Source organism: Sphaeramia orbicularis, chromosome 2 (assembly GCF_902148855.1).
Source record: "Sphaeramia orbicularis chromosome 2, fSphaOr1.1, whole genome shotgun sequence".
Taxonomy (NCBI): domain Eukaryota; kingdom Metazoa; phylum Chordata; class Actinopteri; order Kurtiformes; family Apogonidae; genus Sphaeramia; species Sphaeramia orbicularis.
In genome coordinates this window covers 27,472,856-27,486,940 of record NC_043958.1, presented here as the reverse complement: position 1 = coordinate 27,486,940, position 14,085 = coordinate 27,472,856, and the positions used below count along the sequence as shown (strand labels likewise).

Genomic DNA, 14,085 nt, shown 5'->3' with positions numbered 1-14,085 from the left:
TAAGGCCAACATATTAATAGTATAAAATAAAGAAAAATATTCCCATACTGAGACATTTTGTGAACCATTGCTTGTGTTGCTTGTAACTGGTTAAATCTATCTTAATATTAGCTTAAATACCTTATTTTCTGATTTCCTCTGTGGCTCTTTCTGAGTTTTCTGTCATTTTTTTCCCCAATCAAAGGGCTATTGTTTATCACCACTTCAACTGAAGGTCAAAGGACAGAAGGCATTATAACTGTAAAACTCTGAATTATGATATGAATTGAAATAATTTAAGACCAAATTAGATCTATTTTCTTAAAATGAGTTTGTGAGTCTGATGAATAACATGGTTGCTATTCCCTTGGTAAAAAAATAAGCCTCTAAGATCCAAGGCTTTGAAATTCATTTATTGCAGTGTACTTATTCATTACAAGCATTTCATACATTGCATCTGGTGCTTGTGTGCCCTTAATGTAATTCTACTGTTATGTCAATATGAAATAAGTACATAAATGAATTCTATTTTAATCTACAGTCATGTATGATTACATGAATAGATCATATGGCTGTCTTTAAAATGTTTCACACCTGGTGAATTGCAGCAGGATCTGCCGGCTGCTGGGCTGTGAAATGTTCAGCACATTTGCTGTCCACACTTGTGTTATATTGGGAGAAAGTGATACTGTGTTCAGAGCTCCTGTAACCATGGTGACCAATTAGATTTGCCTAAATCGAAGCCAAACTGCTGAGTACTGCTGCGTAGAGGCTCTGTATCCAAGTCCCAAGTCTCCTGGCTGTTAGAAGTCAAATTACAACTGCTCCCAGGGTGCAGACCGCTCTCGTTAAAACACAGCTTATTCTGTCATTTTGAAAGCTTTTCCACAGTCTGAGTGGAGAGAGGCTGCCGTGTTTATCTGCAAAGAAACAGATCTGAGGAGCCTTGAGTTAACCATCGCTTACAAAGTTAAGGTGAAGCAAGTACGTAGTTTAAAGGGAGAGGAAGGAGTGCCTATGGCCTCACGGTATTACATGGATACTTTTCCTTGAAGATGTTCCAGTACGCAACACAAGCAATGCCAGGAGGCGTCATGCTATAGACTTACTTTTAAACAGAGGGTAAAAAAACAATGTAGACTGTATTTCCCTTGTGTCTGAATCTGTGCAGCATAGATATGTTCTAAATTATACAGAAAAGAGTCAGAATCTACAAATTGATGATGCATATTATAGCAAATCTTCAATAACTTTTAAATAAGAATCTCATTAATATGTGTAAAAAATAAAAACAAAAAACAAATCAACATTATTTCTTCAGCTGAATGACTTTTCAGTCCACTGTAGGGAGCGGTTATTAAATTTACTCCACCCACTGCTGGTGTAAGACAATGATTTAATACAGCAGGAGTCTCTCTCACTAATTAAAGCTGCAGGAGAAAATCACACCACTATCTGAAGATACACATCTTCCTTCTGTTACTCTCTCCTCTCTGCTCAAACCATCATACTAAATATCAAAAAATATAGTTGATCTGAATCTGATACTCATACTGAATCTGTTGTAGGGAAAAGAAGAGACTGAAGCAGCATAATCATGATTGAATGTGATAAGTAATTGTAATCAGCTATAAGTGATGCATTTACCTCCCAACCCGTCTGACAACACCCAAGCCTTTTTTCTATCATACCAAGCGCTGCAGCTATGGACAAATCAAAATTTCAAGAACACCCTTTCCCTGAAGTGGTTAATATGTTTTAGTTTCAAACAATTAACTCTATCTGATGCAGTGAGTAGATTCTCATTTCTTAAACAACCATACATTTTCGAGGGAGCATAAAGATTGGACTGTGAGCAATGGAAAAAATGTCATGTGGTTTGATGAGTCCAGATGGACCCAGACTCATTATTTGTTCTGGGGTTGCTTCAAGTGGTCAGGTCAGACCACATGACTTTTTTCACCAATGTTGTGTGTCCAAAACACAAGGTTATTGAAACAATACTACTAAAACACATGTACTGTGTAGGAGGCTTACTTGATTTAAATTGTTTTTTTAATTAAGAAAATAAAATCACACAAACACAAGCCACATCAAATATTATTCTTGCTATTGACTAATGTGTAAATGTTTTTTTTTTCCCATTACTTATTTGGTATCAGTGTTGTAAAGTAACAAAGTAATAATACTTTACTACTGTACTCAAGTATGTTTTGTGAGAATCTGTACTTTACTGAGTATTTTTTATTCTGTTTACTTTCACTTTTACTTCACTACCTTTCCTAACTCAATTGCATACTTCTACTCCGATACATTTTTAATGCACAGTATCGTTAGTCATTACAAAAAAATAATTAAAGGAAATTTGGTATTTTCACCACTGAGATTACTGGTGACTGCAACAAAGTCAGGAACCTGATTTGTCACTGGGCCTAATCATGTAATGCACAAGTGCAACAGATGGTCCATACTCAACCTGTAGGCAATCTGTTGATGTGAGGGAGAGTTGAATGAAGCTATCCTAAAAAACAGGTTGGTATTATATCAGTGGTGTAGACTGTGGATGGCTTATACATATATATATATATATATATATATATATATATATATATATATATATATATATATATATATATATATATTTTTTTTTTAATTTATTTATTTATTTTTTTTTAAATTCTGACATTCAGTAGTAGCCTACTCCTGTTAAGATTTTTTAAAACCTTGTTTCATTGTTTCAAAGTGTGTGATGTAGGCATCATTTTCAATATTTTGACTGATTGTATTTTACTTTACCTTTCAAAATTCTGACTGCCTTTGGTTTTTTTTTAACATTTACTTTTGCTTTTATTACTTGAGTACATTTAATTGTAGATTACTTGATATTCTTAAGCACAGTAAATACTACATACTTAAAGACTTTAAATTGAGTAGCATTTCAGTTGGTGACTTGAACTTCTACCAAAGTAATTTTTTGGCAGAGTACCTGCAGTTCTACTCAAGTGTGATTTTCCAGTATTTTAAACAACACTGTTTGGTATACAAAATGTTAAAGCTCCAGTGCTGCATATTGTAATTCATTTCCTGTGATTTAATGCTGTAGAAAATCTACTCTGTGGTGCAGTACTGTCAAAGTACAGGTGTTTTCAGAGAGGTATGGAGCTTAAATACAACTTTTCATTGGCTGTTCTTATTACCAAACACTGATTAAGTTCTGAGTACTTTTCTACTCTATGTCTTGACACAGAAGCTTGGAAAAATGGTTTCACTATTCCATAACGGCATGAAATGACATCAGGTTATCTACATTTATATTTAATCTATAGATTTGGACAAAGAAGACAGATGTTTCCCTGATTTCAGCCCCTGAAGCTTTAAAAGAATATAAAGTAAAACATCATGGAGTCAGCATTGGAAATTTTGTGTTACGTTGTACACCTGTGATTAAAACATGGTTCTATTAAAAATGTTGTGCCATGTTTTCATTGATTAAAGTGAAGAATAAAATTGTGGCACATTTTATACTCTGATACATTTTATAAAGTAATGCCAAAAAACTAATTTTCTGTTATTCCCCCCCCATTTACTAGATTTAATAGATGAACCTGAAGAGCTAAGGTTAGAATTAATCAGTGGAAAAACCATTGCCCTGCATCTGTACACAAATGAAATGAGTGTTTCTGTTAAGCATCTCTTACTGTGAGGAAAACAAGGACTGAAATGCCTGCTGGTGTAAAAAAAAGTTACTGATGTGAACAAGTGTTTGAAGAACTGAACTAGAGAAAGAAAATGAAAGATGCTGTTTCAATCTAACCTGTAGAGGATTTTCTTTTGTAGGACACCCGCCTCCGACACCTGATTTCATCCATGTTAGAGTCAGGATGCTGTGGATAGGTTGTCTATAAACAAGGGCGAGAAAACAAAGCATGACCAGAATGTACTGAACCAAATACAAAACTTACAAGGAAAATCATAAATAGTGATGCTCTGAAACTATACAATCCTTGAATAATGAACCTAAACCACCACACGTCTTGTTGAAACACCTTGTATGTCCTGTTTTTGATGTAATCCTCCCGGAACCATCTCATGTGTCTCCTCTGTTTTGTCCCTCTCTTCTTTCCGATTCTCTGAATAAATAACTACAGGCCAACACAAAGTGCACTTTCCACTCTTCTCTTTTAGAGATTAACAACAGCCATGGATTTTCATTCACATATTGCCATGGGCCTGGCACATGTCTGCACTACACAAAATATGTTCTAATTACAGCCTCGAAATGTCCAACCCACCCTCAGTACTTGACAAATATATCTCTTACTACTGTCTTCCAGCAAATAGCAGAAAAGAAAAATGGCCAAATTAGCCACTATTCTCACAATCATGGAAAAATTGAAGCACTGGGAGAGTAAAAAAGGCATTCATCCAATGTGAATGGGCATTAATGAGATATGGTTTAAAGAGCAGCATTTCATTTTAGTCGATTGTCTCATCTGGAGGGACCTTCTTGTTACAGTAAAGCATCAGCACTAAAATTCAATTTCAATAAAAACTTCCATTTCTCTACTTCTATTATCTGTGAGAGGAATTACAGTACTGATTACTTTTGCATTTTCATCACGGAGGTCAAAAGTCAGCTCCAGGTTAGTGAAGAAGTGGTCTGCAAACTCTGGATACATGTCCAACACCTCTAGGATCTCCTCCCTCTGGATTGTGTGGAGGTCGCAGTAGCTCAATGCTCGCACATCCGCACAGGATTTCCCCGGCTTGGCAAATAAGTGGATCATCTCACCAAAGATGTCATTCTTGCCTTAAAAAGGAGAGCAGGGAGAGAAACGTCATGGAGTGATAATCAAATTTTTTAAAAAAGGTCGAAAATTATTTACATATAACTAATGCTTCAAAACATACTGTTATGTAAAAGAGTCAATGCCCTTAAAACAAAAAGATGATGTTTGACACATTTTTTTCACAGACACTGAATGTTTAAAATGTCATTTCTGTGGAGTTCAATGAATATGATGAACTTGAAAACTGTTCAGATACAAATTTGGGCAGCTCACATTAGACTCGTGGGTATTGTTACTCTATGTCACAACAGAAACATACACAGCACTACATAATACATCAACCCGTACAAAGAAATACAAGCAAATTCCAGCAAATTAGTTTAAGCTTCACTTGACAAGCAACTGACCAATTTACCAGACATTATTATTGTAATAACATCTAAAAATCCGTAGATTTTAACAGTGAAATGCACTATTGTGATCATTTATTACATTAAAGCCTTCAAATAAAAACTGCGAGTCAAGTATGAGCTGGATCTTTAATAAAAGCCAAGACTGAGGTTGACAAAAATAATAAAAAACCTATTTCTTGAAAACAACAGATCATGTAAAAATATTGATAAACTTCTGATGTCTGTCATGCAATATGTTGCCAGTGAATACTGATACCCAAAAAAAATGTATGTCATGTTTCCTCTGGACATAAATTATATTGACATAATATCTACATTTTTACTGTTTCTTCTTGTATAAAATAATTGTAGAGCTGGTCTGGATTCCAAAACTGGGTCTGGATTCCAAAACAATAAAGACAAATGTCATAATATAGTTTTATATTGTGATAAACATCATTGGCTTTCTTTGATTAGTTTGGTTTAAATTGTTCTCTTTACTTCCAAAATGCCTCTAAGATGGTTTTACTTAATTTCTCTCAACAATATATATATTTTTTTTATCCACAACTATGATGTCCTACCTCTAAATTTCTAAAAAAAAATGTGTGCTCTGACTTAATATTTTTCTATCACAACTACCCATTTACTGTCTTCACATATCACTTAGGAAGAAAAATCTCCCATTAAACTTTAAGGAAATATTGATGTTTATAAACTATATGGACTAAAATATTGGGACACATCATGGCTACAGCTTGTAAGATTCCCTGTTAATGCAGATTTAACATATAAACATCTTTTTTGGATTTTGGTCTTTGCGATGCTTGGCACTCTCACCATCCCATTGTCAGGGAATACACCTTCTTCTCCTCAGTCCACCACTCTTATTCTAGATTATATTACTTCCTAACCAGCAGCTCGCTGATGAGTTATATATCTGAAACCAAAATTCACCCTATCACCGTCAGCGACCATGAACCAGTGTCACTCACTCTGGTTAATAAGAACATCAAGCCACCAGCTCGGAACTGGAGATTTAATACATCATTACTTAAAGATCCTGAATTTATCAGCTACGTTAAAAGAGAATGGTCCATATACACAGAAAACAACAAGTTACCAGGAACATCAGCGTGTGTTCTCTGGGAGGCAGGAAAGGCAGTAATGCGTGGGAAAATAATCTCCTTCTCCTCTCATAAGAAAAAGAAAGAGACCTCAAAAATATCTGAGTTAGAAGGTCAAATTAAATCATTAGAGGAGGCCTACTCTGCCATGCCAGATGAGCACACGCTGAACAATATAAGGAAAACTAAACTGGAACTTGGAGAAATCATAAATAAGAAAACGCAATTCTTGGTGCAAAGGCTTCACTTGGAGAACTTTGAACATAGTAACAAATCTGGGAAATTTTTGGTGAATCAACTAAAAACAAATAAAGAGAAAACAACTATTTACTCCGTTAAAGATCCAGCAGGAAATATTAGCCATGACCCCGACAAAATAAATAACGCTTTCAGGGATTTCTATAAAGCATTATACACATCACAAATAGGCCCATCAGATGATAATATTGATCAGTTTTTTTAGCAACATCAATCTACCACAATTAAAACAGGAACAGAGAACATCTCTGGACTCACCTCTGTCTGTTGGTGAACTCCAAGAAGCTCTTCAACATATGCCCAATAATAAAGCCCCAGGTCCAGATGGTTTTCCAGCAGAATTCTACAAAGAATTCTGGACTATTCTGGCACCTACTTTCTACAGAATGATATTAGAAATAAAGGAGAAAAACAAAATACCTACAAATATGAACTTAGCTAACATTACTGTGTTATTAAAACCAGGAAAAGACCCCACATTCCCATCCAGTTACCGCCCAATCTCACTAATCAAATCTCGAAATAATCAGTAAAGCTCTGGCCAGAAGAATAGAGAAAATAACTCCTTTCATAATCCATCCAGATCAAACAGGTTTTACTAAAGGTAGGCACTCTTCAACTAACACACGCAGATTAATTAACCTCATAGATTATTCTAACATACACAATCTGGAAACCATTATTGTTCCTCTAGATGCAGAAAAAGCACTCGACCGGGTAAACTGGAAATTTCTATTTACAACCTTTAGTAAGTTTGGATCATCTTTCATTGACTGGATTAGTATATTGTATAAGAACCCACATGCATGCGTGAGGACCAATGATCAAACTTCTCCAAGCTTCAGTCTGCACAGAGGCACCAGACAGGGCTGCCCACTTTCCCCCTCACTTTTTGCCATCTTTATCGAACCTTTAGCAGCTGCCATTAGACAACAGGAAGAAATAAAAAGAATCCGTACCAGAAACATAGAACACAAAATAAGTCTTTATGCTGATGATGTATTACTTTTTCTCCAGAACTCACAAGCGTCTCTCTCCCAGACGATCACACTTATAAATAATTACTCATCAATATCGGATTACTCCATTAACTGGACTAAGACCACAGCTCTGCCTATTAACTGTCACTTTCAAGGTGTGCCCAATATTACAATAAATTCAGGAAATGTCAGATATCTAGGTATAAATATTTCACCCAGGTTGTCAGAACTAATAAAACTGAACTATGTTCAACTCTTGAAAACAACAGAGGATGATCTTCTGCGGTGGAGGCAATTACCCATTTCACTCATGGGGAGAGTTGCCACCGTCAAAATGACGGTTTTACCTAAAGCTAACTTTTTGTTTTCCATGATACCCATCAAACCATCCTTCAGATGGTTCAAGTCACTGGACTCACACGTATCTAAATTTCTTTGGGAGAACAAACCATCACGTATCACTTTAAATATATTACAACAGACCAAAGACAGGGGCGGTTTAGACCTTCCCAACTTTGGCCAATATTTTCTAGCCAATAAGCTGCAGTATATCTGCAAATGGCTCAAACCTAATTATCTAGATGAGCCATGGCTAGATATAGAGCAAGCACTGTGTGATGATCTAGTAATCTGTGACTTACCATTCATTAGTTCAACTATTAAGCATCATAAATGTTACAAAAGTGTGAACATCAGCTCCACTCTGACAGCCTGGTGGGAATTTCTTAGAATAAACACATGTTCACTCATTCCATGTAAGCGGACACCCATCTGGAACAGCCCTGACATCCCGCAAAATAAAAGAATGATAAACTTTACTCAATGGAAGAACAAAGGAATGACACATTTAGAAAATATCATAGTGGACGGAAACTTTGTACCATTTAACATGCTCACTTCGCAACACGGGATTAGCAGCACCACATTTTTTAGAATATCACCAAATCAAATCTATTATAGGTAAGAAATACACCCCTAACCAGTTAAACCTGCAACTACCAATCAAGTTGGAAGAATTCTTGAACCTCCACACCCCAAAGTTACAATCCAAAATATATAGACTTAATGCTAAAATGAACGACTTAATCTACCTACTGACTTCAAAATAGGAGACTCAGTGATTTTGATCAAAACTCATGGTCACAAATATGTTCAAATACATTTAAAATGACTAAAAACTCTAATTTACAACTAATTCAGTTCAAAATAATTCACAGAATTCATTATACAGGACAAAGGATGTTCAAGATGGGTCTCACACAGTCCAACATCTGCTCACAGTGCACAGATAACTCTGTTGATAACTACATACACGCCTTGTGGCAGTGTGCACCTGTCCAGAGGTTTTGGCTTCAGGTCTGTGAGGACCTGTCAACATGGCTCAGATGTAATATTCAGCTCACCCCACACTGTGCTTACTAGGTGACCTGGGCCACACCAACATGGATACTAACACCTCACACATGGTCCTCACTGCTTTTGTCTGTTCAATAGTCCTGTATTGACGACTTGCACTGTCTGTTTGTTTCACATCTTCAAGGTTTAATCTTGGATTGTACACCTTTTCCTGGTCTACTGGATAATTTAACACCTCGCCAAAGGATATCAGTTTCAAAGAAGCCATTTAACACTTGAACACACAATACATTTTGAACATTTACAGAAAAAGTCTCCTTAATAGACTTTTCTCCTCTCCATCCTGATTTATCCTTATCTGTGGGGGAACAACAGGACATCGACAGACAACCTTAGTGTGGTGACGATTTTAATCCAGCAGCTGAGAGAGCAAGCAGCTGGACAGTATGCAGCAGAATATGCAATGACCTATAAAGAAACAGGCCACCTGGCAGAGAAGCGTGACAATGTAAAAACCCTAAAGGACATCCCTGTCATCTAAAAAAGGATATACACAATGGTAGTCACATGGAAGTCGTACAGTACACACAATCCTGTCTGTTTAGTCACAAATGACCTACATCAGTGGCTTCAGGGTTTATCATGCTCAGTTTGGAGTAGAAAAGTCAGGGATAGAACAGCACAGGATACATGCAAAATCACAGTATTTAGTGTATTTAGTTTTATTGAAATAATCAGTATAGTTAGCCATGATAAATATATAACTCACTGATCCTAATGTAGTGTTTAAAGTGTTCTATGGTATAAACACAACACAGATATGGATTATATCTGATGTATTAGTAAATTCATCCTTTAATCCTTTTCTTCATGCAAGAAGTGTGGGTGTTTGTCCTCATATATACTATTCGTATAACATAGATAGATTTTTAATGGATATTAACCAACTCTAGTGTAAGGATTTTCATTGTATTCTTTGAACATAAGGAACTAGAAACTATTCACATTTTCAATTTCCACAACAAAACCTGAATGGAAATGCTGGTGTTTCAAAAATAAATAAAATGTAACTTTTTGCTTGTGAGAGGTGGAAAAGTGTATGTACTTTTCAAATGAATATGTGCAAATGGAAAAACACTACAGAGCAGTTCAGGTTCAGTACATCTCTTTGAGAATCACAAGACACTTATGCAGAAACATATGAGGCTCTGAAACCCTCTGAGGTTTTCTACGGGTCATTATCCGTTACTTGTAACTTATACTTAGAAAATCTTCTCTGCTTTTTCTCACTGTCATAAAGTCTTTTCTCATGAAAAACTACACATGAAAAACTTGAATCTATCAGTTTCCAGACAAAAAGTACATTACTACAGCCACTGTTGTTGTGTCACTGAGCTGTTTTGATATGTTCAGATTCAAACTAACCAAACTAATCGACCAGAATCTGACCTGAAGAACACAGGTCTACTGAAAGCCTCAGATCAGAGTAAAAAAGAGTCAATTTTTTTCTAATTCTATGACATAGAGTATGACTCAATGTCATGGAATACGTGGGAAGGCTGAAACAGAGCTGTTTTCACCTACAAAATGGAGACTTTTATTTGTATATTTAGAAGTTAATTATTCCTGGCATTATTGCATTTCATTCAATCATATAATTATACGATTGTATTTACATTTCATATAAAAGTTTGAGTATTTAGTATCACTTTAATGGACTTAACGTCTGCATGTGCTCATTAAGGGTCGGATCTACTAAGATTCCCAATTGCATGTACTAATTTGCATGTGCAATCTATAATTTTGCGTGCACGGTTGAACTGGGGTTTGCGGGTGATTTACTAAGATTGCTTGTGTAGATGAAAACAGGTGGAAAGTCTTGGAGACCGCTCTATTTAAATGAGGATTTTGCATGTGCTACTGGTTGTTGTCATGGAGACAATATGCTGGAAAAACTGCTCTGGGATACATCAGCACTAATGGCAACAGTGCGCTGGAATGATCCAGATGCATGGAAATGTAAAGTTGGAGGAGTTTCATCATAGAAGGTATTGCATGACTCCTCCTTGTGACTGGCCCCAAATCATCCCCTAGTTCATCTAGAAGTTCTAAAATGGCATTGCTGGGCAGCGGTGCTGAATTCATTTTAGAGGTGAGGTGGGGGTGGGGGTGGGGTTGTTGAATTCAATGACTGCAAGGCGCACATAATTTTGTCTCACTGTAGCCTAATGTAAGTGCTTATTTTTAATCACAGTCATCAGATCGGGTGGAATAGTAGCCTTTTCCAAAGTCCCGTAAAGTGCATGTGTGTCGGGGGGGGCATACGTCTCTATTTTTACTTCCGTCATTCCAAAAATGTTCACATGAGCGTCTTGTTTCATCATTTTGATGTCTCCTTCTTGCGACAATAACCGCAGCCATGTGTGTGCAATTAGGCATACAAACCATTTGCACCTCCCTTTGAGATGTGTTAAATATAGATGCAGTTTCTATGAGCAAAATTGCTCTTGGGTTTGATAAATCAATTTGGGTGTGCTAAATTCATATATTTACATTTTCTCCTCCCAGCACATGCACAATTGCATGTAAACACCCCATACTGCATATTCATTTCCGCTAACGTACTAACTGGATGCAGATGCACTCTTTGAAAGACGCAGCCCTTACCACTGTTGGTAAATCAGTTTGTACATTTTTTTGCGTGTACAATGAGTTTGCACGTTTTTATACATGCAAACCTTTAGTAGATCCGGCCCTAAGTGTGTGAAGAGCTGCAGAAACAGATGTTTGACAAAGGCTTTGACCAACTGTGGAGTTTGATATAACATTACATGATCTGGTTTGTGGACAAAAAGTTAAATCCACTTTGAGGTTTTTGAGAAATACAGAGTCCCTCTTAATCGGCCTCCCAGTCAACAGCTCAGTTATTAAACAATATCTAACTGGTCAAGGTTTAAAGTTCTTCATATTCACATAAGTGTAGAGCACGGATTCATATGGATGGAAATAAGTAATTTGTCTCTGTTATTCCTTATAATGCTCGTACTGTTTCTTATTTATTTTTTACCTGCTACTGTCCACTAGCGTCTTTTAATGTGGGCCTTTACCCTACCCAAGTGACTGTGCTTTTGTTTAATTAGCAGAGAGAGCATAATCCCACTTAATTCTTTATCTTTAGGGCATTTATATGACACATACTTCTAACTGTCCTTGTTTCAACTGATTCATTTGTTTTGAATTTTAATGACTGTAGTTATTCTCGGGTTTTATTGTTTTACTGAATTGTAATTATTTTCATTACCTCCTCCAAGGAGCTTATGTGAACTGTCTGACAGGAAGATTACAGCACTGATTTTCATGAATCCTCAATGTGATTATTTTTATTTTGCATTGTTGCACAAGTTTATCCAACTGATTTCTACCAAAAGAGACAGTAAGACAGAAAATATGATCCCTTCATGTATCCACTTTGGACTGGACTGCAACATTTTGCTATTAACAGTGGAAATTGATTTTTACACTGGAGCAAAGTTAATAATTATTATTTTCTGCTGTTTTTGACATTTTATGTGAAGTTAGAATATGTTTGCTTTATATCAGTATGTTTTGCACATTTCTACCAGCTATTTCTGTGCAAATCTATGTGCGACTCTACACTTCAGTAACTTTAAGAGCCTGCGCTTTTTAACTTTTACTGGAGTGAAAGTTAAAAAGTTTCACAAAACTATCTGCATTTATACTAATGTCTATTTTTGCTACCTCTTCCCTTCTAGTTGTCTCCTTTTTGTCAGTTTTACTAAAAATGAGGCATTCAAGCATATATACAGTTTAGTAGAAGCTGAGTGAAAACAAGATGATATAAAAGTAATTTATAGTGCTGGTGGAAGCCCTTTTGTAGTGTAGTAGAGTAATACATGAATGAATGGAAATGCTGTATGGGCACAATACTGGAAATGAATAATCAGCAGCTTTTTTGCAGAGGCAATGTGCTGAGTTAGTGTGTGACCTACAACTTCAACATACATGGCTCTTGCTCATTTTGACCCTCTTATGTCATCTTTTTTTCCTCGTTAAGCCTTATTGGCTCCGTAGTAGAGTCACTGAAAGAAAACGAAAGCTTAGAGGCTGCAGTTGCCTGCAGCTGTGAAGGGGAAGATGAGGTTTACTATGATTCCATCTGGATACTGTCTAATGCCATGTGGCTTCTGTCATCAGTCTGTCATCCACACAGCACCATAACCATCCTGTCAAGCTTGCACTACCTTCCTTTATCAGTCTTTCACTCCCTTTACCTCCTTAATTCCTCCATCTCCTACTCTGCCTACTTGCTTAGCTCCCCATCCTTCCCTGCCTCTGCTGCCATCCCTCTCTATTTGAAAGCAATCTTGCTCTGTTTGTGTCATCAGGATGGATCCTCTGTTACCCTCATCCCGCCATGTGTCCTCCCCCACTCTTCACCGTCCTCTCCTACATCTGAGGCATGACTGTGAGGTAGCGGCAATCACACTGTTCTTTAAAGTAAGCTATTACAACATACCCGACAGGGATCTCAGCTGCTAACCCAGCCATGGCACACCAGAATAGAGCCATCTTCATTTAACCGGCCCACCTGCGTCGTCCCTAACCATGCTCTAATGACAGCGCTATAGGCCTTGATTTCTGTGCTTCCTTTGAAAGTATTTTTCAGATTCTTCCTCCCTCAATTATAAAAATCACTGGGATAGTTTGAAATGTCTAGTTGTTAGAAAGTAAATGACAAAGTAATAGTTTATTTTGATCACTAGTAGAAATAAGGGATGGAAACCTCCAATTGTAAGACATAAATGTTAGGAGACAGACATCTGATGAGAATCACTAAAAAGATGCTTAACTGGGACATTTTGCAGGCCATATTTCATTCCAGCCACAGGTTACTTTTTAGTGTATGTTCAGGTTTTTTAAACATGAGACATGTTCACAACGCCAGTCAATGACTTTCCTTTGAACTTTTAGTTTTCAATGAGTTGTGAAATGGGAAACTTGGACACTGATTATAATGTTATGGTTACAGTTTCCTATCTTTTACTTCAGTCCTTTTTTCAGATTTAATGCCAACTGAATGATTTTCAAGTGGTCAGTGAGTCTAGTCTTGAGTACTGCTTTGATATGATAATGTTCTGTTTTGCCTGGACATGTTCTCTTTTCACGTCCTGTCCGGAGCACC

At 36.6% G+C, this 14,085-nt stretch overlaps 1 protein-coding gene across 3 annotated transcripts in view; it reads right to left on the bottom strand.

The window, feature by feature from the left end:
* LOC115431749 (potassium voltage-gated channel subfamily H member 7-like) overlaps window positions 1–14,085 on the bottom strand; it is a 114,123-nt gene that overhangs the window by 13,532 nt on the left and 86,506 nt on the right. For all 3 annotated transcript variants that reach the window (XM_030152394.1, XM_030152403.1, XM_030152409.1), the window contains 2 exons: window positions 4,584–4,789; window positions 3,794–3,878 (listed from right to left, as the gene is read on the bottom strand). In XM_030152394.1, coding sequence (XP_030008254.1) covers window positions 3,794–3,878; window positions 4,584–4,789 — 291 coding nt within the window. The remainder of the gene's footprint in view (window positions 1–3,793; window positions 3,879–4,583; window positions 4,790–14,085) is intronic.